This window comes from Salvelinus namaycush, chromosome 22 (assembly GCF_016432855.1).
Source record: "Salvelinus namaycush isolate Seneca chromosome 22, SaNama_1.0, whole genome shotgun sequence".
NCBI lineage: Eukaryota > Metazoa > Chordata > Actinopteri > Salmoniformes > Salmonidae > Salvelinus > Salvelinus namaycush.
The window spans coordinates 11,577,607-11,605,602 of NC_052328.1; the positions used below are offsets into that span (position 1 = coordinate 11,577,607).

A 27,996-nucleotide genomic window follows, 5' to 3' on the forward strand; every position below is an offset into this window, starting at 1 on the left:
GCACTGTATAAAGTATATAAAACATCTAATGGTCAAAATAGTGTAAAAGCAAGTGAGCTGGTTCTACTCGTTTTGGCAAATTTCTGGTGTTTTGTGGTGGAAAACTGAGTGGGTCGAGCATAACATGTCAGCCCTCTTACACATAGATAGACAGGCGAGAAATTATTTAACAATAAAAAAAAGTGAAGCTTGCATTCAATTGCCACACCCTGTTGCATACAAAAAGCTTCCATTCTCCCTGTAACAAGGGGATTCATGGCCAATTTAAGATTTTAAATCGTCAAACGTTACTGTCGACCAGGTTACTTTATTTGTCACTTAATAGACGGTCTATATTTTTTTTACCTCTTAAGATTGGAAAACTTTTTTTAATGAAGTTGAACATGTGCTCTTTATGACAGAATGTACACATTTTGTGAAATCTAAAGGTTTTTTGGACCAAGTTGCACTTCTCAAAAGGCACCGAAATGATGGAATGACCCATATATCAATACTTCCTTATAGGAAAAAGGGGCTGTAAGGGTCTCATGAGGAAGCATTGTTACAATGCCTTCAGAAAGTATTCACACCCCTTGACTTTTTCCACATTTTGTTGTTACAGCCGGAATATAAAAATGATTAAACTTGGATTGTTTTGTCAATGGTCTACACACAACGCAACATAATGTAAAAGTGGAATTATGTTTTACTTCGAATTTATATTTACAAAAAAAAAAAATGAAAAGCAGAAATGTCTTGAGCCAAAAAGTATTCCACCCCTTTGTTATGGCAAGCCTAAAGTTCAGGAGCAAAAATGTGCTTAACAATTCACAAAATGAGTTGCAATAATAGTGCTTAACATGATTTTTGAATGGCTGCCTCATCTCTGTACCCCACACATACAATAACTGTATCTGAATTTCAAACAGATTCAACCACAAAGGCCAGTGAGGTATTCCAATGCTTCGCTTAGAATCAAAACCACAATGCAGTTAAAGAAATAGAGTTAAGAAAATAATTACAAAATAAACTACTGTGAATTTTTTTTTTTTTTTAAGTAACAAGAAAATTACACATGAATAACGAGGCTATATACAGGAGGTACCGGTACCGAGTTCAATGTACAGAGCTACAGGTTAGTAGGTCATTTGTAAAGTGACTATGCATAGATAATAAACAGCGAGTATCAGCAGTGTAAAAACAATGTACAGGGTCAATGTACAGTTGAAGTCAGAAGTTTACATACACCTTAGCCAAATACATTTAAACTCAGTTTTCACAATTCCTGACAATTTATCCTAGTAAAAATTCCCTGTCTTAGGGCAGTTAGGATCACCACTTTATTTTAAGGATGTGAAATGTCAGAATAATAGTAGAGAATGATTTATTTCAGCTTTTATTTCTTTCAATACATTCCCAGTGGGTCAGAAGTTTACATACACTCAATTAGTATTTGGTAGCATTGCCTTTAAATTATTTAACTTGGGTAAAATGTTTCATGTAGCCTTCCATAAGCTTCCCACAATTATTTGGGTGAATTTTGGCTCATTCCTTCTGACAGAGCTGGTGTAACTAAGTCAGTTTTGTAGGCCTCCTTGCTCGCACACACTTTTTCAGTTCTGCCCATACATTTTCTATAGGATTGAGGTCAGGGCTTTGTGATGGTCACTCCAATACCTTGACTTTGTTGTCCTTAAGCCATTTTGCCACAACTTTGGAAGTATGCTTGGGGCCATTGTCCATTTGGAAGACGCATTTGCGACCAAGCCTTGACTTCCTGATATCTTGAGATGTTGCTTCACTATATCCACATAATTTTCCTCCCTCATGATGCCATCTATTTTGTGAAGTGCACCAGTCCCTCCTGCAGCAAAGCACCCCCACAACATGATGCTGCCACCTCCGTGCTTCACGGTTGGGATGGTGTTCTTCAACTCGCAAGCCTCCCCCTTTTTCCTCCAAACATAACGATGGTCATTATGGCCAAACAGTTCTATTTTTGTTTCATCAGACCAGAGGACATTTCTCCAAAAAGTACGATCTTTGTCCCCATGTGCAGTTGCAAACCGTAGTCTGGCTTTTTATGGTGGTTTTGGAGCAGTGGCTTCTTCCTTGCTGAGCGGCCTTTCAGTTTATGTTGAGATAGGTCTTGTTTTACTGTGGGTATAGATACTTTTGTACCTGTTTCCTCCAGCATCTTCACAAGGTCCTTTGCTGTTGTTCTGGGATTGATTTGCACATTTCGCACCAAAGTACGTTCATCTCTAGGAGACAGAACGCCTCTCCTTCCTGAGCGGTATGACGGCTGTGTGGTCCCATGGTGTTTATACTTGCGTACTATTGTTTGTACAGATGAATGTGGTACCTTCAGGCATTTTGAAATTGCTCCCAAGGATGAACCAGACTTGTGGAGGTCTACAAATTATTTTTTGAAGTCCTGGCTGATTTCTTTTGATTATCCTATGATGTCAAGCAAAGAGGCACTGAGTTTGAAGGTAGGCCTTGAAATACATCCACAGATACATCTCCAATTGACTCAAATGATGTATATTAGCCTAACAGAAGCTTCTAAAGCCATGACATCATTTTCTGGAATTTTACAAGTTGTTTAAAGGCACAGTCAACTTAGTGTATGTAAACTTCGAACCCACTGGAATTGTGATACAGTGAATTATAAGTGAAATAATCAGTCTGTAAACAATTGTTGGAAAACTTACTTGTGTCATGCACAAAGTAGATTTCATAACCGAACTTGCCAAAATTATAGTTTGTTAACAAGAAATTTGTGGAGTGGTTTTAAAACGAGTTTTAATGACTCCAACCTAAGTGTATGTAAACTTCAGACTTCAACTGTAATTAGTCCAGGTGGCCATTTGATTAATTGTTCAACAGTCTTATGGCTTGGGGGAAGAAGCTGTTTAGGAGCCTTTTGGTCCTAGACTTGGCGCTCCGGTACCCCTTGTCGTGCAGCAGCAGAGAGAGCAGTCCATGACTTTGGTGACTGGAGTCTTTGACAGTTTTTTGGGCCTTCCTCCGACACCACCTAGTCTATAGGTCCTGGATGTCAGGAAACTTGGCCCCGGTGATGTATTGGGCCTTATGCACTACACTCTGTAAAACCTTACGGTCAGATGCCGAGCAGTTGCCATACCAGGCGGTGATGCAATGGTCAGGATGCTCTCGACGGTGTAGCAGTATACATTTTTGAGGACCTGAGGACCCATGCCACATCTTTTCAGTCTCCTGAGGGGGGAAATGAGTTGTTGTACCCTCTTCACAACTGTCTTGGTGTGTTTGGACCATGATAGTTTGTTGGTGATGTGGACACCAAAGAACTTGAAACTCTCGACCCGCTCCCCTACTTCCCCGTCGATGTTAATGGGGGCCTGTTTGGCCCTCATTTTCCTATAGTCCACGATCAGCTCCTTTGTCTTGCTCACATTGAGGGAGAGGTTGTTGTCCTGGCACCACACTGCCAGATCTCTGAACTCCTCCCTGTCGGTGATCAGGCCTACAACTGTTGTGTCATCAGCAAAGTTAATGTTGGAGTCGTGCTTGGCCACACAGGCGTGGGGGAATAGGGAGTACAGGAGGGGACTAAGCACGCATCCCTGAGGGACCCCAGTGTTGAGGATCAGCGTAGCAGATGTGTTGTTGCCTACCCTTACCACCTGGGGGTGGCCCATCAGGAAGTCCATACTCCAGTTGCAGAGGGATGTGTCTAGTCCCAGGGTCCTTAGCTTAGTGATGAGCTTTGAGGGCACTATGGTGTTGAACGCTGAGCTGTAGTCAATGAACAGCATTCTCATATAGGTGTTCCTTTTGTCCAGGTGGGAAAGGGCAGTGGAGTGCGATTGAGATTGTGTCATCTGTGGATCTGTTGGCGCGGTATACGAATTGGAGTGGGTCTAGGGTTTCCATAATTATGGCGTTGATGTAAGCCATGATCAGCCTTTCAAAGCACTTCGTGGCTACCAACGTGAGTGCTACGGGGTGGTAATCATTTAGGCATGTCACCTTCACTTTCTTGGGCACAGGGACTATGGTATTATGTTTGAAACTTGTAGGTATTACAGACTCAGTCATGGAGAGGTTGAAAATGTCAGTGAATACACTTGGCAGTTGGTCCGCACATGCTTTGAGTACACGTCCTAGTAATCCTTCTGGCCCCGCGGCTTTGTGAATGTTGACATAAGATATTATCTTTTTTAATGTCCCGTTGGTGGGATAGTCCTAATTGTAGATCGTCCAGTTTGTTTTCCATGATTGCACGTTGGCCAATAATACGGAGGGAAGTGGTGGTTTACCTACTCATCGGCCAAATCTTACAAGACACCCCGTCCTCCTCCCCCTTTTTCTCAGTATTTTCTTCACGTTGGAGATTTGGGCCTTGTCTTGACAAAGCAGTATAGCCTTCATGTCGGACTCATTATAGAAAAAATCTTTGTCCAGTTCGAGGTGAGTAATCGCTGGTTTAATGTCCAGAATCTCTTTTCGGTCATAAGAGATTGTAGCAGCAACATTATGTACATAATGAGTTACAAACAATGCGAAAAAACAAACAAAATAGCAGTCGGTTAGGTGCCCGTAAAACGGCAGCCATCCCCTCCGGGGCCATTATTTGAAGAGAACCTATTGGTAGATGGGTAACAATTAAAAAAGCAGACATTAAATATTCCTTTGAGCATGGTGAAGTTGTTAATTACACTTTGGGTGTATTGATTCACCATCCAGTCACTACAAAGATACAGGCGTCCTTCCTAACTCAGTTGCCGGAGAGGAAGGAAACTGCTCAGGGACTGCACCATGATGCCAATGATGAAGTTTAATGGCGGAGAAAACTGAGGATGGATCAACAATATTGTAGTTACTCCATAATACTGACCTGTTTGCAACAAGGCACTAAAGTAATTCTGCAAAAAATGTGGCAAAGTAATTCACTTCTTGTCCTGAAAACTAAGTGTTATTCTTGGGGCAAATCTAATACAACACATTACTGAGTACCACTCTCCATATTTTCAAGCATAGTGGTGGCTACATCATGTTATGGCTATCCTCGTAATCGTTAAGAACTAGGGAGTTTTTCAGGATAAAAAACAAATGTAATGGAGCTAAGCACAGACAAAATCCTAGAGGAAAACCTGGTTCTGTCTGCTTTAAACCAGACACTGGGAGATTAATTTACCTTTCAGCAGGACAATAACCTAAAACACAAGGCCAAATCGACACTGGACTTGCTTACCAAGAAGACAATGAATGTTCCTGGGCGGCAAAGTTCCAGTTTTGACTTAAATCTACTTGAAAATATATGGCAAGACCTCCAAATGGTTGTCTAGCAATACGCATATGAATAAACGGAGTAAATAACGTTAGGTGCCATTTGGTGCTCATATTTCAGTCTTCAAAGGGGATGGTGTTGAGGAATAAAAACAAGCATGAAGGGTTTACATTTCAAATAGGCTCTCATGAAGTTGCTGGCCCCACATCAGCCGGAGACCAGAGGAGTGCCTTTTTGATGTGACTCAATGGAGAGGTTTGGCTGTTCCTTCTTATCATTGTTCCCTGGAGGCCTTGAAGGGCTTTGGAGATAAACACTGTTTAGCAGTTAAAAGGGCCACAGAGGAAAGGGCTTATCAGATGTGTTTTCAATGGGCCGTAAGCTGCATTATTAGCCTGGGCCCAAGATAAGGGAAGGGGCTAAGGTTGGGCCCAGCCATGGAGCTTGCTCCTTAGGCTAGATCACTGACCAGGCTCCTGCACCAGCAGCCCCTCTGGATCTCAGCTGGTGTTGTCCACTCCCCCTCCTTACCCCCTCCCCACAATGAGAGATTAGAGCTCAGAGAGAGGGAGGTAGGGAAAGAGAGGGGGCCTTGGCTATAGATATTCACCCTTTCCCTTCTCTCTTTCTGGGGTAGGAGTCAGAGTTAGGACAATGGCCAAAAAGATGGTTCCCAACCGGCCTCTGAATGGGAACACTGTTGGTGGTAGCACTTCATTCAAAGCCGGGCCTGGGCACATTGTCTTCCCCGATCGGCGGAGGAGAATGGAGTTCACTGGTGGCTGCCAAAAGGTTAGCAGCCCCTGTGAAAGGAGCAGCACATTATTCACTGCCCCTAACAGAGCCCAGGGCCTTTTGTATGCCTCCCCCCGCCCCAGCCAGCTTCTTTCACTCTCTCTGGCAGTCCGGATCTGCGCCCGAGTGTTTCCCCAAAGTGAGTGGTTGAGGCGCGATGCCCCCCCTCCTTCACCCCCTGCATGAGATGCCAGCCTAGCCGGAACATAGGCCTACACCTCCCACCCATCCCACAACCCATCCCCCTAGGTTACCCCTCCCACCTCCCGGAAAAAGGAAAAAATACCCTGCCATTGTCACCTTTTAATGATATGTCCCAGGAATTACCAGCAAAGGATACCTTCTGAGCACAAGGGGATTTAAAAGAGGGGAGCGTGGAAACTGCCACTCACCAGCCCAGTGCTATTCAACCTCCAGCAGAAAATTTGACATTTAGCCGTATTTACGAGATGACTTTAAAAAAAAATCAACTTCAAGAGCATGACCAAAGCTGAGAAAATACGGTCAAAACCCTCAACGTAAGCAACAAGAAAGGTCCTTTTGAAACTTCATTATACCGATAAATCCAGGTAAATTATGGCTTCATAAAAATTGTAAAAGCTGTCCTATTCCTCAAACACCCCCACTTCCCTGTCCATTAAACGCAGAGCATTCTTTCATCAAATGAAAGAATCAAGGAGAGGGTAAATATGAGCTTTGAAATGAATAAAACACAGCTCGTAATTCACGAGGTGCCAAAACCCCTTCATAATATATGCCGGCCATATGTATGCAGTGATTCAAAGTGGAAGGAGGTGAAAGACGCTGTGCATTCAGATTTGATTTCATTGGTGGGGGTCACATAATGCAGGGCTGATACATAGCTTTTATTCAGTGTTAGCATGACCAGGTAGTGAGCAGGGGCTGCTTTAACACACTCCATCATCCTGCTCCACCGTAAATGGAGATCACATAAATCACATTAGCATGTTAGCTGGAACGGCTCCCCTGTTTGCTTAGTGGGGTCTTGGGTGAAGGATTCTCTGCTGGCAGAGAGGTGAGTGTGTTGCTCAGGGTCGAGTGGAAAAGAAGAATGGAGAGGATGGTGAGAGGAGAGATGGTGAGATTGGTAAAGGAGAGATGAAGAGGGTGCTGAGAGGATGGTTGGCGATAATGATAAGATGAGCGATGAGAGAATGGTGAGAGGAGAGTGCCAGTCACCTGTCTAGAACAAAGCCAAGGGCCTTCTGTCTCATCCCGGAGTAGACAGAGGGGCTCTTCTCCCGGGCCAGTATGTTGGAGGCATCGTGGAACAGGTGGATGTTGACCAGGTCAAAGGCACTGTGGGGGAGACCGAAAGACCAGGATATTTGAGTTTGAGACACCTGAATCACTTGATTGACCTCGTGGCCTGTGGACCAGTGCTATACATTTGGTTCTGTGAATGGAGCAGTTCGATTAACTTGCCTGGTTGCCCTACAGGCTGAGTGACATGTCCACTTTACTCCTAGTGGTGCTAATGCTGCTAAGCATGTCTCATTGATCCACTGTTGACTATATATCGATCTCTGTAAATGAGAGTGGATGTCTCACCTCAAGACGCTTCTCCTGCTGACAAACTTCTAAATATATAGGTAAAATGTCCCTCTCATCCGTGTCCCTCTCTCCCATCCCTGTCAATCTCCCTCCCTCTGTCTCTCCCTTCAGGTCCCTGTCTCGCATCATGCCTGTCTCTATTAGAGTGTTACCATTTCAGCCCTTTTGTTCTCATGTCATCCTTCTATTCGATTACAACCCCCTCCCTCCTCCATCCCTCCCTCTCAAAACGTTTGTATTCATCTCACACAGGTTCAATTGCATGTAATGTTTTCTGTCATCTGTCATATGCAACTGCTTGGCTAACGAGATTACGTCTAATCTAATCCCGGGATGGGGAGAGAAGTAAAGCCTCTCTCTCTAGGGAAGACTGACTCTACCTTGCCTCTCTATGAAGACTGGACCGGGACCTGCAAAGCCCCATGGGATATAGCCTATGGATAGTGGAGTAAAGCCAAAGTGACAGGTACTGCGGGTGATACTGCTAGGCTTTATGGGTAGTCACAGCTGGATGTGACCCTAAAATGCACCTCAATGAAAAGCTGAGAAATTCTGTTTGATCATAGGTGTAGTTTGAGGTGTAATGAGATGTCTTGGAAACTCACCAGTCAGCCAGAGCCCATCTAGTCCTGATGAAGCCTTTTCTGGACCACTTGCACTGTAACAGAGGGAGACATCATGCCAACTGAATGTGAGCATGGATCGCATGGAATTGGACCTTACTGCAGTGCACCTTCAATTGTTCTCAAGTAGATTACTAAGAAAAGCTCATCCATTTTTTAAAAATGGCCTTTTTGCCTTTGTGCAGATTGTCATGTCTCATTTTCGATTACCTGAAAATGATACTTTTTTCAAAGTATCTCTTTTTTTTAAACAAGCAATGCAGAGCTGGCTACAATTTCAATTTCATCCCCTGAAAAAATAGAACAAACACTTTGGCTGAACTCAAATGTGCCGATTGATAAAATACCTGTATTTATGGGAAAGTTGTTTGAAAAGGGTATTTTGTTTTTATATTATATTGAAAATTGGAAATGTAGAGTTGTCTTTCATGGAGTTATCAGAATTGTATGGGAAGGTCTGCTCAATCCAAGATTACAACCAATTGATTACAGCATTACCCCAAAAATGGAGGAGGCAATTGGCAGCAGGAGGAGGTAGGGAACTGGTCTGTCTGCCCAATATCAAAGATCAAAACTGGAGGAGGAATATAAATAGCATAAATAGGAAAGTATAACAGTTTCATTTGAGGACCAGGATGTTGACAGCTGTGCCATACAGATTACAAAACAGTTAGGAAGAGATTTTTGATGCACCGATTCCATGTTACAGGGTTAAGTTGATATATAAAATTACGCAAGATTCAAGACTTCGTGCTTTTCAGCTAAAATTATTAAATGGAATTCTTGCCACCAACAAAATGTTGGATATTTGGGGCATACAATCATCACAGCTCTGCAAATTTTGATGTGAGAATACAGAATCAATAGACCATTTATTTTGGTATTGCCCTCAGGTAGCCTGTTTCTGGTCTCAGATTCAGGAATGTCTGAAAATGCATAACAATGATCTAAAATTGACCGTAGAAATAGTATTATTGGGAGATCTGGAGAGACCGGGTCACTCAATAACTAATACTCTTAGTAAAGGTATTTATCATCAACTTTCCTATCTGTGGATTCTATTCCATTAGATAGATTGAAATTGAATGTTAAACTTAAACATCACAGTTCAAATCAAATCAAAGTGTATTTGTCACGTGCGCCGAATACAACAGGTGTAGACCTTACAGTGAAATGCTTATTTACAGGCTCTAACCAAGTGAAAAAAAGGTATTAGGTGAACAATAGGTAGGTAAAGAAATAAAACAACAGTAAAAAGACCGGCTATATACAGTAGCGAGGCTATAAAAGTAGCAAGTCTACATACAGACACCGGTTAGGCTGATTGAGGTAGTATGTACATGTAGATATGGTTAACTGACAATGTATATATGATGAACAGAGAGTAGCAGTAGCATAAATGAGGGTGTTGGCGGGTGGGACACAATACAGATAGCCCGGTTAGCCAATATGCGGGAGCACTGGTTGGTCGGCCCAATTGAGGTAGTATGTACATGAATGTATAGTTAAAGTGACTATGCATATATGATAAAAAGAGAGTAGCAGCAGCGTAAAAAGAGGGGTTGGGGGGGATTGGAGGGGGGCACACAATGCAAATAGTCTGGGTAGCCATTTGATTACCTGTTCAGGAGTCTTACGGCTTGGAGGTAAAAACTGTTGAGAAGCCTTTTTGTCCTAGACTTGGCACTCCGGTACCGCTGGCTATGCGGTAGTAGAGAGAACAGTCTGTGACTGAGGTGGCTGGGGTCTTTGACAATTTTCTGGGCCTTCCTCTGACACCGCCTGGTGTAGAGGTCCTGGATGGCAGGCAGCTTAGCTCCAGTGATGTACTGGGCCGTACGCACTACCCTCTGTAGTGCCTTGCGGTCAGAGGCCGAGCAATTGCCGTACCAGGTAGTGAAGCAACCAGTCAGGATGGTCTCGATATTGCAGCTGTAGAACCTTTTGAGGATCTCGGGACCCATGCCAAATCTTTTTAGTTTCCTGAGGGGGAATAGGCTTTGTCGTGCCCTCTTCACGACTGTCTTGGTGTGATTGGAACATTCTAGTTTGTTGTTGATGTGGACACCAAGGAACTTGAAGCTCTCAACCTGCTCCACTGCAGCCCCGTCGATGAGAATGGGGGCGTGCTCAGTCCTCCTATTCCTGTAGTCCACAATCATCTCCTTAGCCTTAGTCTTGAAGTCCAGGATCCAGGTGCAGAGGGAGGTGTTTAGTCCCAGGGTCCTTAGTTTAGTGATGAGCTTTGAGGGCGCTATGGTGTTGAACGCTGAGCTGTAGTCAATGAATAGCATTCTCACATAGGTGTTCCTTTTGTCCAGGTGGGAAAGGGCAGTGTGGAGTGCAAGAGATTGCATCGTCTGTGGATCTGTTTGGGCGGTATGCAAATTGGAGTGGGTCTAGGGTTTCTGGGATAATGGTGTTGATGTGAGCCATTACCAACTTTTCAAAGCACTTCATGGCTACGGACATGAGTGCTACGGGTCTGTAGTCATTTAGGCAGGTTGCCTTTGTGTTCTTGGGCACAGGGACTATGGTAATCTGCTTGAAACATGTTGGTATTACAGACTCAATCAGGGACATGTTGAAAATGTCAGTGAAGACACGTGCCAGTTGGTCAGCACATGCCCGGAGCACACGTCCTGGTAATCTGTCTGGCCCTGCAGCCTTGTGTATGTTGACCTGTTTAAAGGTCTTACTCACGTCGGCTACGGAGAGCGTGATCACACAGTCGTCCGGAACAGCTGATGCTCTCATGCATGCCTCAGTGTTGCTTGCCTCGAAGTGAGCATAGAAGTGATTTAGCTCGTCTGGTCGGCTCGTGTCACTGGGCAGCTCGCGGCTGTTCTTCCCTTTGTAGTCTGTAATAGTTTGCAAGCCCTGCCACATAAGACGAGCGTCGGAGCCGGTGTAGTATGATTCAATCTTAGCCCTGTATTGACGCTTTGCCTGTTTGATGGTTCGTCGCAGGGCATAGCAGGATTTCTTGTAAGCTTCTGAGTCCCGCACCTTGAAAGCGGCAGCTCTACCCTTTAGCTCAGTGCGAATGTTGCCTGTAATCCATGGCTTCTGGTTGGGGTATGTACGTACACTCACTGTGGGGATGACGCCCTCGATGCACTTATTGATAAAGCCAGTGACTGATGTGGTGTACTCCTCAAAGCCATCAGAAGAATCCCGGAACATGTTCCAGTCTGTGATAGCAAAACAGTCCTGTAGTTTAGCATCTGCTTCATCTGACCACTTTTTTATAGACCGAGTAACTGGTGCTTCCTGCTTTAAGTTTTGCTTGTTAGCAGGAATCAGGAGGATAGAGTTGTGGTCGGATTTACCAAAATGGAGGGAGAGCTTTGTACACGTCTCTGTGTGTGGAGATCTAGAATTTTTTTCCCTCTAGTTGCACATTTAATATGTTGATGGAAATTTGGTAGAACTGATTTTAAGTTTCCCTGCATTAAATTCTCCGGCCACTAGGAGCGCCACCTCTGGGTGAGTAGTTTTCTGTTTGCTTATTTCCTTATACAGCTGACTGAGTGTGGTCTTAGTGCCAGCATCTGTCTGTGGTGGTAAATAAACAGCCACGAAAAGTATAGCTGAAAACTCTCTAGGCAAGAAGTGTGGCCTGCAATTTATCACAATATACTCTACTTCAGGCGAGCAAAATCTAGAGACTTCCTTAGATTTCGTGCACCAGCTGTTGTTTACAAATATGCACAGACCGCCACCCCTCGCCTTACCAGAGTGTGCTGTTCTATCTTGCCGGTGCAGCGTATATCCCGCCAGCTGAATATCCATGTCGTCATTGAGCCACGATCCCATGAAACATAGGATATTACAGTTGAAAGATAGTTGAAAGATATATGGTGCGTAGAAATCCGAAGAGGGTGGCCAGCAGAGATAGGTGGGATGGGCTGAGTGAAGCTGAGGGTTGGGATGTGGAATTGGAGACAAGTGGGAATAGAGCTGCTGGGCAGGGGATAGAATGACGGTCAAAGATAAAAGTAAAAAATAAATAAAGTCAAAATTAAACAAAACAAAAGTAAGTTTGAAAGACACTGAGGGGCAGTGTTGTTACAGCCCATGCCAGTTTGCCTGAGGCTGATGCCGAGCAGGTGTTTGTACACATGCATATACACACACACACACTCTCATTCAAATGCCCACATACATGGACACAAACATGTAAATAGTGCCATACATGCAGTCAAACATATTCAGTTGGCCTTGCTGTTATGATTTTTGTTGTCCTTGATGATTTTTGCATTGTTTTCTGTTTTCCTTGGTCTTTATTCGATTTTGTTCATTTTGCTGGTTGTTGGTGCATTGGGGACGAGGGTCCTGGGTCCTGGGGACGGGGACGGGGGCTGTGAGGGGGGTCTCGGATGGTTGAGGGGCAGCTCGGGGGGATCTTATAGGGCTGGTGGCCTGGCGGTTGGGAGCTTGGGCTGTTGGCTGATAGATCGCTGGTTTGGGTCCCCGTTTTTGACCTTGTGGGAGATCTGTCGACGTGCCCTTAGGCAGGGCGTTGACCCTGGTTGCTTCTGTGAGTCACTCTGGATGTGAGTCTGTTAGATGACTAATGTGATGTAGTTGTTGAGCGGCTTCACTGCTAGTATATTGTATGTTTTAAATATTCAATTAATTTAAAAATACAATCTCAAATGGCATACACAGTCATCCCATTCATACGAGTGCTATACCAATGCAAAGACAACCCTCTAAGAGTTTGTTTCCCCTGTTTCCATTTCCCCTGTATTTACATTTGTCCAACCTGAGCCCAATGACACTGCATGACAACGGGGAAAAACAGTATTACCTCCAAAATGGTCTGAGGCCTGACCAATAGCCACCTGGTCAACCTCCTATAGCCTCGCCCCATTAGTGCTACTGAGTGAATTACCCAGTCAGGAGTCCCAGCTCTCACACAGCACATGATTTACCATGAAGCTCATTATTAAATGAGAGACAAATTGATGCCGCAACCGTCCTAATTTTGAATGCATAAATAAACAAATAACCCAGGAGCTATCGAAGCGTCCTAATGGGGAGTTAACCATGGCGATGAATAAACTAATTATGGCCCAGGTCACATAATTACAAATTGACTAATTTTATTTAAAAACTTAGATGCAAATGTGTGGGCCTGAAAGCAATTTGATTGCGTTTCACATCCTTCAATCTGCATTAGTACAAGATGAACTGTATCAAATTGAATTACATTAGCATACTTGAATTAATCTATACCGCCTGGCAGAATGTATGGGTCCAATTATACCACACTGTCCAACATTGTGACTTTGAGTGAGTGAGTGAGTGAGTGAGTGAGTGAGTGAGTGAGTGAGTGAGTGAGTGAGTGAGTGAGCGAGTGAAATAGAGAATGAGTGAGAGTGAGTGAGTGTGTGAGAGAGAGAGTGAGAGCAGTGAGCGTGAGAGGAATGTGCTCCGGGTCAGCTGCGGTACGCGGCCTGGTTTAAGGTAAACCAAAATAGTTTTTCATGAACATAATGCACTTGATAAATATTTTGTGATAATTTAAAAAGACAAATAATATAACGAATACCTTACATTATGCAGTCGTTGAAAATAAATGAGAAAGTAATTCAACAAATTCAACAAAACACAGATTCAATACCCACATTTACATTTAGGTGGTAAGTAGAAATTTGTTGGCATCATATCTCAATTTCATCTTTATTTTACCTGACTTCCTGAGAGAGATTTATATATGTACTGTATATATATGACGTGATATACAGTATGTAACAACATTGTAAGAACTTGAATAAAGAGAGAAGAGGATGAAGAGGATGACGGACGGGGGGGGGGGGGGGGGGGGGGGGTGAGGAGGAGAGAAGAGGGTGGTGTCCAAACCTGCTCTCTTAACGCAGCGCGAAATATATGTAATCTAAATTTAATTTAAAGAGCCATTAACTACAAATCACAACATAAAAATCCATCACGTCCCTGACGTGCAACCTCAGATTGCCCCATTTCCTCCTCCTATGACTGATTGACCCTTGTCTTATCGTTTGGTTAATGTGACACGCACACATGCTGCACACATTCCCTTCCATTTATCAACACACAGAGCTGTCATTCACAAGGGGACTGGGACATTCAGACTGGGAGTGACAACCAACTGTCATGCACCCAATCAAACGCTACAGTGAAACGTCGACCTCACCTTAATGCCTACAGAACATGTTACAGGGCCAGGGGGGAAAAAACCCTGGCCGGAGAGATAAAAATGTACATTTCCTATTGCTCTAGGCAGGACAGCTGAAAAGCTGCCACTCAGGCTGGTACCACAGCCACAGTATCATCAGTGAGTGAGACAGACAGAGACAACATCTACACTTCATCTGACAGAGTAGCGTAGGCCCAGGTGATGTCCAACCACCCCAAGACCCCATCGTCTGGGAGGGGTCAGGTCTGGCCTGGCCAGTGAGGGGTCACCATGGGGGCGGGTGGTGGAGTGAAGCAGTAAAAGGTTGTGAGGCTGAGGGTGACACAGGCTGACCTTCCGTGGCCAGTGATGGGTGCCTAGGCTGTGACAGTGATGAACAGCTATACAGAGTGGGTCAGCCATGACAGCCAGGCTCCCAGCCAATACAGATAAGGGACGGAGAGGGGAGTAGTGGAGAGCGAGCTATGGGGCTATAAAATGGATTCGCTATTAGATGAAGCGACACCATAAACTCCCCAGTTGTGTCCATCGGAAGTTCTCACTTCCACTATGAAATGTCACGCGTGTCATGGTGGTACAGGACTGCGGAACACCAATCCCACTCCCCGGTCCCCCACAACACACTCTGTTTTTGTTGTTGTTGACCTTTCTTATATCTCAGCTGACAGACCATCCTCCTATAAATAACAGTGTGCGGTGGGGCAGACCCATAAGGGAGTACAGGACAGGGTTACACAGGTCCCCGTAACAGATATGCACTGTGAGTAATAAGTAATACACACAAACCCTGACTGATTTGGCCTCATGCAGAACCCCCCATGTATCTTTATTCCATCATCCCCATCAAATAAGAGAGGGGGGTCTGACTGGGGTGTGCTTAGTAGGAACTGGACCAGACTGAGTGTGTGTGGGATGGGAGGGAAGGTGCTGCTGTTTAAAATGTCCCAAATCCAGTGTTGTGTAGAGGTTTACGGGAAGGACAAGCCCTTTATAGAGACAGTGGGGATTGAGGGGAGAACATACAGTACAGTACATACAGGGGAATGGGGCAGGTAGCCTATAGGACAGATCTAGCTGGACGGTCTTTGGACCATGGGTAGAAACAATACCACTTTCCCATTTAAAGGGATGTTGACTTTGAAAACTGGACTTGTATGGCTGCCGCATAATCATAATATCAGAGTTTACAGCAGAGGGTACTTAAAGGGTGTCTGAGTGTAGTCCACAACCAATGCTTTTATGAGCAGACGTGTGGTAGCAACCAAGAAATACAAACTTGTATGGACAATGATCTACGGCCCGGTTAGTTTTTTTCCACTTCCGTGCACAATCATTGGAAAGTGGACATTGACGTCTCGGTCGAACACTTTATTTATATAAGCCAAGGAGAAATCCTTACGATGCAATGTTTTTTGGAAGCATGTATTACTGCACCAACAAATATATTTATAAATACTCGGGCGAGTTGAAAGGATTGACGGAACAACAAGAAATGACAGGTCACCAAATCCATCACATCGACCTTTCAAAAGAAATTTGCCCGCTATTTTGTCCAGTTCCTTCTTATTCAGCTTTTCAATTAATGTCCCTCCCTCCTTTCTCCTCCACTTCAAGCCATAACTCACAGTCTGTGGAGTATGAAGGCAGTGTGTTTTGCATACATGGAGGGAGGGGTTGTCATTTCAGCAGACTCAACCCAGGGGACTTGGGATCACAGTAGGATCCTGTTCACCCCCATTGTGGACATGAGAGGTCTACATGAGACAGCAAGGCTGTGTGTGACAGGGGTATGAGTAGGGGTCAAAGCAAACACACAACATTAATACAGTTGAAGACGGAAGTTTACATACACCTTAGCCAAATACATTTAAACTCAGTTTTCACAATTCCTGACATTTAATCCTACTAAAAATTCCCTGCCTTAGGTCAGTTAGGATCACCACTTTATTTTAAGAATGTGAAATGTCAGAAAAATAGTAGAGAGAATGGTTTATTTCAGCTTTTATTTCTTTCATCACATTCCCAGTGGGTCAGAAGTTTACATACACTCAATTAGTATTTGATAGCATTGCCTTTAAATTGTTTAACTTGGGTCAAACGTTTCGGCTAGCCTTCCACAAGCTTCCCACAATAAGTTGGGTGAATTTTGGCCCATTCCTCCTGACAGAGCTGGTGTAACTGAGTCAGGTTTACAGACCTCCTTGCTCGCACACACTTTTTCAGTTCTGCCCATACATTTTCTATAGAATTGAGGTCAGGGCTTTGTGATGGCCACTCCAATACCGTGACGTTGTCGTCCTTAAGCCATTTTGCCACAACTTTGGAAGTATGCTTGGGTCATTGTCCATTTGGAAGACCAATTTGCGACCAAGCTTTAACTTCCTGACTGATGACTTGAGATGTTGCTTCAATATATCCACATAATTTTCCTTCCTCAAGATGCAATCTATTTTGTGAAGTGCACCAGTCCCTCCTGCAGCAAAGCACCCCCACAACATGATGCTGCCACCCCCGTGCTTCTCAGTTGGGATGGTGTTCTTTGGCTTGCAAGCCTCCCCCTTTTTCCTCCAAACATAACGATGTTCATTATGGCCAAACAGTTCTATTTTTGTTTCATCAGACCAGAGGACATTTCTCCAAAAAGTACAATTTTTGTCCCCATGTGCAGTTGCAAACCGTAGTCTGGCTTTTTTATGGCGGTTTCGGAGCAGTGGCTTCTTCCTTGCTGAGGGGCCTTTCAAGTTATGTCGATATAGAACAAATTTTACTGTGGATATACTTACTTTTGTACCCGTTTCCTCCAGCATCTTCACAAGGTCCTTTGCTGTTGTTCTGTGATTGATTTGCACTTTTCGCACCAAAGTACGTTCATCTCTAGGAGACAGAACGCCTCTCCTTCCTGAGCGGTATGATGACTGCGTGGTCCCATGGTGTTTATACTTGCGTACTATTGTTTGTACAGATGAACGTGGTACCTTCAGGCGTTTGGAAATGTCTCCTTGTGGAGGTCTAAAAAAAATATCTGAGGTTTTGCTGATTTCTTTAGATTTTCCCATGATGTCAAGCAAAGAGGCATTGAGTTTGAAGGTAGGCCTTGAAATACATCCACAGGTACACCTCCAATTGACCTCAAATGATGTCAATTAGCCTATCAGAAGCTTCTAAAGCCATGACATAATTTTCTGGAATTTTCCAAGCTGTTTAAAGGCACAATCAAGTTAGTGTATGTAAACTTCTGACCCACTGGAATTGGGAAATAATCAACAATTGTTGGAAAAATTACTTGTGTCATGCACAAAGCAAATGTCCTAACAAACTTGCCAAAACTAGTTTGTTAACAAGAAATTTGTGGAGTGGTAAAAAAACGAGTTTTAATGACTCCAACCTATGTGTATGTAAACTTCCGACTTAAACTGTACACTAGTATACACACCCATACACTAGTATACAACCACACATCCACACACACAACCAACCCAAGGGCACTCAAATCTAAGAGATGCCAGGAAATGTAATTTTGTCTCTGTTACATTGCTAGTCTTTAACCAGCGCTGTCACTCAAGCAGGGGCCGTACAGACCAAACCCTCCTACCATGATGTCATCAGGCCCTCTCCGAGTGACAGTTTATTAACGGTGGACTGTAAAGCTAACGTGCAAGCGGAGAAAGAGAGGTGTTAGTCTCCGACAAGCTGGCTAAACTGTCTGCTGCTACATTCTATAGCTTCACCTCTCTATACGGGGTATCAAAACATTAGAAAATGACAGAAAATTATACCTTTATACAGTAGATTCTAATGGAAGATAACATGTATTAACCCATGCTCTCTGTAGCGCACATATTCTAAGGTCTTGGCGAGGTCTCTTTTCTAGTATATCATGTCTTAGGATGACTATCCAGTTTCCACAACACTCTTGAGACCCAGAGCAGTACCCTGCAGAACCCAGTTGGACCCCCCCATTGCGGTCCGTGGCGGTCCGTCTTGTCCCAGATCCCCTGTTAATAGAATTCCTTAAGGCTGCAGATGAATGGCAAATCCAGGCGGTTTCATCTACTAAAAGACAGCATAAATCACCATGGAGGAAGCGGGGACAAGGCAGGGGTTATCGCGCGCCTGACTTCCTCATGAGAGCTCTGCATTAAAGCATTAGTGAAATTAATTCATCTTTCATAAGAGGTTTGAGCAGTATCTGTGATCTATGATAACCAATTTCTCACTACGGAGCTGGGCGGGGGGGAGGAGAAGAAAAAATACTCGGCCCTGATAGACTACACAAATCTGATATTTTTAAATGTCTAACATTATCTGGAGTGCTGCTCTCGGGAGCATCATCCTGGATTCATAACCCAGCCGGCAAAGAGGCATAAATCAGGGAGTAAACTTTCTTAGGCATCTGCTTGCTTTTAGCACCCAGTTTTGTTTTGCGCTTGTCCTCCTAACGCACCAAACACCCGTTTCTTGTAATAATTTTAAACGACTTCACGCCTCAATCGATGTAATTGGTTTTAGATCATCTTTGAAAATGGCAAACTGGGGAACTCCAAGGTGGGTGGGGGGGGACAGAGAGAGAGAGAGAGACAGAGCGAGAGAGACAGAGAGAGAGAGAGAGAGAACGTGTACATGAGAGTGTGTGTGTGAAAGAGACGGAAATTGGGAGACTACGTCTGTGAAAGGATGTATCCATCTCCTTTGCATATATTTGAGGAGGTGGCCGGCGGAGCGCGGTTGACAGATGAGCGAGGAGCATGGGGCTGACACGCGGGCACTCATGCTCTTTATTACTATATCAGCACAGCGCGACGTTCCCTTATGATGTGGACCCAGCAGAGGAACCCACAGAACGAACAGACATACAACGCACACAGGCTGCACTACGAAGCCCAGCAAGCCACTGAATTAAAGCTTTTGCAAGAGTGCCATCTCAATCTTCCACTGTTCAACTGATCCTTGTATTCATTTGGTTTTTGAGGGAAAGTAAAGAAAGAAAAAAAATGCAGACACCAAAATAACCTTGTGTTTTCACTTCACACTGTATCTTTTGTGAAAATGCAAAATAGTAAAGGGAAATACTCCATTGATGAAGAGGAAACACTGCCATAAATGTGTAATAGTACCAATAGTTATGTTTTTCTGTGGTTTATTTGGTAAAAACATATACCTACTTTTGAAAATATTCTAAATGTATTATGCAACATAAACCATTTCGATATAAAAAAACATGTCAAAAACTAAGTGCCGCAAAAGTGTTGAAAGTAAAATAAAAAAACGAAATATATAACCAAAACTTTTTCAGCACTTGCAATACCTACTGTATTATGTGGACTAAATGCAAGCATCCAAAATGTATTAACAAGGTCCATGCCTTACGCCAGGTGTACACTACAAAACTTTCAAAATCCTAACATTGCTGAGACTCACATTAAACGACAGTCTTTTATGTCGTTTTTTGTCTTGACAACTTAGTGGTGCGCACACTGAACGATCTGGCACAGTCACACACTACAAAATTCCTCACTTGTTCGTGAGGATTCTCCATACCACCAAGCTGTCTCGCAAAAACAATGATGTGCTGATGTTATTAGATTGTAAAGCCTCGATCGCGTCGTTGCATTTTGGTACACCAGAAGAACATTCATTTCCAATGGAAAGCTGCTTTTGCCCTGCAGCTTGCCTTGCAGTTGCAGTGCATTTATTGGATCTGTCGAACGTACGCGTCAAACTGTATGCATAGACGGTTTGACAGATATGGTAGCAGAAGGAGATTGTTGAACTTTTGTTGCAGACATATCCAGATGATGCTGCGTACCATTTTGCATAATGACGCTATCGGTGTGATGGAGACGTTAAACGTAGCTAGAATAAGCTGTGGCTCAAAGCAGCCTCGTAAAAGTTTGCAGCCAGACATTCACGCTTGCCATACACAGTTGAAATTTCTAGCCAACGTTTTGAATTAAATAACATTTCTTGTGAACTTCAGCACTGTACCAATTTAACACTTAGGCTTTGGTTAAAGGCAAGTACAAACGCATACTAGTAGTCAGTCATCGCTCCTGCTTGAGTGTCTACACATTCTGAGTTATGCGAAACAAAGTCATCATCTCACTGGCTTGTTCTCTGGCGAGCTCTCATTGGCTATTGCTGATCACAATTCTCAAAACATGCTCACACTACAAGAGCATTGCAGATTTTGTGCCAATAAAATCAAACATGTTTGAAAATATTGGGATGTCTGGGGCTGCTCAAAGATGAGATCGGTAGCCCTCAGATTGCGTCTCTGACCCGCTCACATTAAACGAGCGTCGGTGACGGCCGCACGCCCTGAGTAGGCAATGACATGGGGATTTTGTCTCAGATGTCAGAAACTTGTCTGGGACAGCTGAATCGGGGCTAAAATCATGTAGATCAGCTGTCTTTTATTAAGATAGTGGTGTCATAATGTCACATTGCTGTGTAGTGTTCATTAATGACAGCACTCTGTCAATCAAAGTCCCAGAGCTTCAGAAAGCAGTACAGAGGCTGAGAGATAGTCCCTCTCAGTCACTACAGCAACAGTGGAAGGATACGCACCTCAGGGAAGTAGTCCTGAGGAAACTTCTCCTTCTCCAACATGGGTGTGCTCTCTAGAGTGTCTGAGTAGATCTCTTTCCCAACCACCTTCTTGAATTTCTTGGCTGTGGGGAAAAACACAGACGGAAAGCCAAAGAGGCCGTATTAATACAATACTAGCTAGTCTTAAGAGCATGATTCACAGTTCAAACATACTAACGTCACAAAACAGTGTTGTGTAGATCTAGATTCTAGATGTAGTCATGCACACATAAAGCAAGGGCTTCATCAGCCTACTACTCCACCTGCTGGTTGTTAGTGGAAGTATATGGGAACTCCTGACTAGGTGAAGCAACAGATTCTCCCCGCTGACCCAGTCTAAATTCAGGTTGTGTGTTGTACTTACAAGGAGGCCTTAGATAATCTAAGGTGAACCAAACAGCGTGACACCGTGACCCATACACATGGGATCAGTGTCAGAGAGCTTGACATGCCAAACCATTTTGACCTCTCAGATATTTTTAGCCTTTTGAACCCTCCTAAATTTGTAGAACTAAAGGGTGAGCATGTTTTACTCAGCGTGTAAAAGGCTGAAAATATCTTAGAGGTAAAAACAGTTTGGCATGTCAAGATCTCTGAACCTGATCCTATGAGTATAGGTCACGGCGTCGCTATTCAGTTCGCCTCAACATTGGATGATCTAAGGCATCCATGTTGTATTTCATTTCTTTTTATTTAACCTTTATTTAACTAGGCAAGTCAGTTAAGAACAAATTCTTATTTACAATGGCGGCCTACACCGGCCAAACCTGGACGACGCTGGGCCAATTGTGCACCGCCCTATGGGACTCCCAATCACGGCCGGTTGTGATACAGCCTGGATGTATCATGTAACTACAACACATAACCTGAACTGGGGTCAGAGCCTGAAAACGTCTCCCACATTCACCTGACGTCTGGACCCGTTTCCATAAACCGTCTCAGAGTAGCAATGCTGATCTAGGATCAGTTTGGACTTTTGGATTATTCTGAAATGGACAGGAGGGAGCTGATCAGCAATCCTACTCTGAGACACTTAATGAATACGGGTCATGGAAAATGTTGCATAGTTCTTTACCAAAGAAGCAGGTGTAATAATTGACGTCTTCCACATGGTTCAAGTGTTTATTCAGTCCAGTAGCATCTTGTAAAGCGTAAATGAGCTCATTCTGGATATATCCTAATCCCATGTAAGAGGAGCATGCTGTTATCCAGGGTGTTTGACGGGTGAGGGTGTGTGTGTGTGTGTCTGTATGCTTGTGTGCGCGTGTGTATCCATGTCTGAATGCTGCATGCGTGTGTGTGTGTGTGTGTGTCCTCTCACATTCCCCCTCGCCCTGTCCTTCACTGGTGGTGAGAGGATGGTGCAAATGCTGACTCTGGTGTAATGGGAACAACGTTGCGGCGCCACATCTATATCCCCTCTTTAATTAGCCTGGCCGCCAGGCCCCTGGCCCTCTGACACCCCAAGCTGATGAGAGGGCCGTAACTGTCCAATAACCTCCGTACACAATTACTGTGGAGCCCGAAAACCCATGAATTAAATCCTAATATTAAGCATTACCATTCTATCTATCACCCCTGAACATTATCTTCCCCCTGCCAATCTCAACCTTACTGGTTTTGATGGAAGCGGTGATGGGCCGTGGAATGTAGGGTGTTATATGGAGAGGGGTATGTGAGAGGGCACGGGTAGAGATTTCATTGGGGGGGAGAGGGACTCACCTTTGAAATCAAACTGGTGGATGTTTTTCAAGGATTCGTGAAGAAAGTAGCAACTTCCTAGTGCCTGGAAGATAGAGAGCGCATGAGATTTAGGAGAATTGTTAACAAACCATTTAGTCAGAGATTCTTGGAAATAACCTGGGATTAACTAACCACAAAATATTACTGAGCAATCGAAGCAAAGATTGGTTCCAAGTAGTACAAAGCACCATTCATTTGTAGAGCTTTGCTGTGTAGAGGGCAACTAAGGTACACACACTAATCATTCCAGGCAACAGATCACACCACTGTTTAGTTTATGTACAGTATTTTCCCACAGCAGATATTGAATTAAAGCAGTCAATCGAATATACAGTGCATTCGAGTTCTCAGACCCTATATTTGGTACAAGGCTTCCTGAAGAATAAATAATTCCAACTTTTCAAAGGACACATTCAGATGGACTTTGGAACAGTCCATCTGAATGTGTCCTTTGAAAAGTTGGAATTATTTATACTTCAATAGGATTAAATTCTTAATTTCTGAAAGAACAATCACAAAGTTTCCCCAGTCTGTAGACAACCCAAACAAACTGTGGGGGGAAAAAATAATGCAGGGGATTTGATGCGGTTCACAGTCCACTACACGCTTTCTCTGTGCTTTTTACATCTAGGCAATAGAGGAAAAGCCTGCTCTCAATCCGCTGGGGCTTGGAGATAGCGAGCCCTCAGCCCTTGCTTGAGGATAATTCTTTCATTGGTCCTGCTGCATGCAACCCTCCTTTCTCCTCCTACACTGCACTGGAATAGAGAGCCAAAAGAGGAGGAAATGGATATTAGGGAGAGAAGAAAAAATACACTGGATGACAACACGAAAGTGAGCCCAGTTCAGAATTGTGCAGGTCGTGAAATCGTTAGTGGCGGGACAAGGAAGGGCATATGAGCTTCAAAGAGAGAGAGATCGAGAGAGAGAGAGAGATCGAGAGAGAGAGAGAGAGAGAGAGATCAAGAGAGAGAGAGATAGAGAGAGAGATCGAGAGAGAGAGAGATCGAGAGAGAGAGAGAGAGAGAGAGAGAGAGAGAGAGAGAGACGTAAGTCTCCTTAGAGGGGAGGAGACAGACGGCAGAGGGAGAAAAGGACAGAGGGAGAGAGAGAGAGAGGATTTAGTCTGATTTTGTGCCGTTTTCCTTTTAGGGGCGGAGCAGACACCCTCTCTGGCAGGGGGAGAGTTTGGGGGCTCGGCAGCCAGACCCTGCATTATTTATGAGCGCCGGCACATCTTGAGATTAAACATTTGCCGATTTGTCAAAAGCACAAACATGAGGTCCTGCCCATCTCCTTGACATAGAAGTTCATCCAACGGAAAACACTGTCGCACATTTAATTGATGAGAACAGCGGCTGGTGACCCAAACCCACCGCCATGCACCGCTCTTTCATTCTATCTTCCTCCCTCCTTTTTCTGAAGGAGGACAAAAAAGCGAGGGATGGATTGAAAGCAGTAGGACTCCAGGTCAACTTTCCCCTCAGCAGGAGGACGGCTTCCAGGAAGGGCCCCCTTTTTATTTCTCGTAGGTTTTCTTTATGTTCTTTTTCACCTCAAACTGCCACTGACAGAGCGAGAGAAAGAGAGGGGGACATTAGGGGGGTGAGGGAGGGAAACTGTGCTAGATGTCAAAATGACACCACTGTTGTTGATTTTGTTGCTGCAGTCTGTATATTTGGAATGAATCCAGAATAAATAGTAATTAAGCTCAAATATAAAAATATGAGTCGAAATATGAATTTCAGTCACCATTAAAACATTTCTAAAGCACCTGATGTTTATGTTCAAATCCTCAAACATTATAACATTCTGTTGGTCTAGCCTATAGTCAACAGAGAATCCAAATAGAATCGAAAAAGGCCTGGGTTTGCTTGTTTAGTGCACGGGTAGGCCTAAGCCACAGCATCACCCCCCATCAATCTACACATAATACCCCATAATGACAAAACAAAAACCGGTTTAGATATTTTTGCAAATTTATTAAAAATATAAAATTAGATATTACATTTACAGAAATATTCAGACCCTTTACTCAGTACTTTGTTGAAGCACCTTTGGCAGCGATTACAGCCTTGATACTTCTTGGGTATGACGCTAAAGGCTTGGCACACCTGTATTTGGGGAATATCTCCCATTCTTCTCTGCAGATCCTCTCAAGCTCTGTCAGGTTGGATGGGGAGCGTTGCTGCACAGCTATTTTCAGGTCTCTCCAGAGATGTTAGATCGGGCTCAAGTCCGGGCTCTGGTGCCTTTTGGCAAACTCCAAGCGGGCTGTCATGTGCATTTTACTGAAGAGTGGCTTTCTCCTGGCCACTCTACCTGATTGGTAGAGTGCTCCAGAGATAGTTGTCCTTCTAGAAGGTTCTCCCCTCTCCACTAAGGAACTCTGTCAGAGTGACCATCGGGTTCTTGGTTACCTCCCTGACCAAGGCCCTTGTCCCCCGATTGTTCAGTTTGTCGAGCGGTCAGCTCTAGGAAGAGTTTTGGTGGTTCCAAACATCTTCCATTTAAGAATGATGAGGCCACTGTGTTCTTGGGGACCTTCAGTGCTGCAGAAATGTCTTCCCCAGATGTGTGCATCAACACAATCCTGTCTTGGAGCTCTACGTACAACTCCTTCGATCTCATGGCTTGGTTTTTGCTCTGACATGCACTGTCAACTGTGAAACCGTATATAGACAGGTGTGTGTCTTTCCAAATCATGTCCAATCAATTGAATTTACCACAGGTGGACTCAAAAAACATTTCAACGATGATCAATGGAAACAGGATGCACCTGAGCTCAACTTCGAGTCTCATTGCAAAAGGTCTGAATACTTATGTAAATAAGGTATTTCTGTTTTTGATACATTTGCAAACATTTCTGAAAACCTGTTTTCGCTTCATCATTATGTGGTACTGTGTGTAGATAGAGGGAAAAATGTATTTAATCCATTTTAGAATAAGGCTGTAACGTAACAAAATGTGGAAAGAGTCAAGGAGTCTGAATTATTTCCGAATGCACTGCATGTGTAAATCACGAAACATCTACTTAACCTCTTGCCTAATAGATATTCATTTGGCATCAGGGTTCAAAAATGGACCGGCTGGTCTTATTCTTGCTCCCTCCTCATGAAGAACCGATTATATTAGCGGGCTGCAATTAATCCATTTGTCTCTGAACATGACAGGCTCAAAATATGAATTAGAGCCTGACTGCGCGGACAGGATATGCTTATCTTTTACCAGTGGCTTTACAATGGCCCATGTCAAGCGTATGTTTGTCCCGTACCACTTTATTGATTCGCTGCCAGATTCCCTTGAAATAATTAAAAGTATATTTTACATATTTATAAAGCCCACTGTCACAACGTCTACTTAATTTTCCATTAGTAAAATGCACTCTATTATGTGCAACTGGCAAGGGCCAAGAGGAGCTCGGGGAAATGAGTAATCATCATAATTGTAGACAGAAAGACAATAACCGAGCCATAAAATCCAGGTTTTATTGCCCGCGCTGGCAATGGTATCTCTTATCGGGAGTTGTATCGGCCACGCCGCTCAGACGAGATAACCACTCTAACACAATGGAAGCTGTATCGGTGTGTGTGTGTTACAGACAGAGAGGGAGAGAAAGAGAGAGGGAGACAAAGAGAGAGCACACAGGCAGTTGACATTTCCAATAACCCTAGTAGATAGGGGATGGCCTAGTGGAAAACAGAGAGTTGAGAGGTCCAGAAGCCTGCATAGTCTGTTCCACTGAGTGCTTTATCGATACTCTGCTTCAGGAATTAGTTATAGTGGAGGAAAATAAGTACGGAATCATGACCTCTAATGGATTTTCTGCATTTAATATGAAAAATGAGCCATAAAGCAAACATAAAAGTAATACTTTTTCTCCATTCCGCCCTGAGGGAGCACGGTCTGTCACAAGAGTAGCCTCAGTCCCGTGTCACAGTGCACTTCTGGGGGCAAATACCATACTGTCCTCAAGCCACCAGCGGTGCTGGACACCGAATGTCCTGAGGAGCATTTTGAGACAAAGTGACAGGGAGACAGAGAGTGACACACACAACCATCTGAGGAGCCCTTTATCAAGTAAGATGGATAAGGTAAGTTCCAAACAGGGACAGAATGGATAGTACGCGCTACTGTCAGAAGTGACAGTTCAAATGGGACCAGCGTTATCTATGGTAGTGGATGGCTGTAGTGTACCTGCTCTGGGAGGATAGCGTATCTCCATAGGTTTCTATGACATTTTATTTCCCCGTCTAAAATGTGTGCCCTGCCGGTCCAGACAGGCCAAATGAAACGGGGAAATGGGCTGTTCAACTTTACCAACAGCAGTTCTCTCGGTGTCCTTGCAAAGTCCCCTCGTCTGTCAAGTCACATGTGAACACACACACACGCACGTATATATACACACATGCACACACGCTTGTAGGCTCAGACACATCATATAGTTCACGCACATACATGTACACACACAACGGCAACACAGAGTTTTCAGATGCAAAAGGTTAGTGCGACATACTGTCATGATGGAACTGTGTTGCCATGCATCAAAAACACAGGCAAGCCACAGTCAATCATACGCTTGGTGCATGAACATGGAAACGGACTAATCTAATGGGTACACAATTCACTCATTGGTTGCCGTGCAGATAGTCTTCAACCAACCTCACACTACCATATTATCAAACATCCCTAAGATACTGTAAATTAAACAAGATCTCGCCCCACAACAATATTTACTCAATGCCTTATGTCTATAATGAACACTCAGCATTGTATTTTACACGTGAGCCCTACTTTGAACAAGCAACACATTCTATGGCATTATTTCAACGGTTATCTTGACCAGACAGGGCGCAATGAGAGCACTAGACCACTTGCTATTCAGGGCTTACTATACGCCTTCTGTGAGGAGAGCTCTGCACAAATCTCCAATACTGCACAAACAGGCTGTTTGTCATCCTATGCAATGAAAACACCCGGGCAGGAGAAAGCGTCAATAGAAGGCTTGCTTTTCAGCAGAGAAATACAGATGGAGACCGCTTTAGTACCCCCCCCCCCCCCCCCCCCCCCACACGCCGCCATATGTGTTTGCCAAGCACCACTCACAGTCCAATTGATTGAGTATTCAGAGTATTGAGCCACAGTGTCTATTATTCATCGTCTGGTGGAAGGCCTGACTGGATACACAGACAAAACTCTCATTAAAAGTTATTCTGTCACTTCCTCTT

General features: G+C 44.0%; 1 protein-coding gene across 2 annotated transcripts in view; it reads right to left on the reverse strand.

Moving 5' to 3' along the window:
• The window catches only part of LOC120017547 (inositol polyphosphate-5-phosphatase A-like), a 264,969-nt gene that overhangs the window by 99,029 nt on the left and 137,944 nt on the right, over positions 1 to 27,996 (reverse strand). For both annotated transcript variants that reach the window (XM_038960386.1, XM_038960385.1), the window contains exons 5-8: positions 22,748 to 22,811; positions 21,005 to 21,108; positions 8,233 to 8,285; positions 7,253 to 7,372 (exon numbers count right to left, since the gene is read on the reverse strand). In XM_038960386.1, the coding sequence (XP_038816314.1) occupies positions 7,253 to 7,372; positions 8,233 to 8,285; positions 21,005 to 21,108; positions 22,748 to 22,811 (341 nt within the window). The remainder of the gene's footprint in view (positions 1 to 7,252; positions 7,373 to 8,232; positions 8,286 to 21,004; positions 21,109 to 22,747; positions 22,812 to 27,996) is intronic.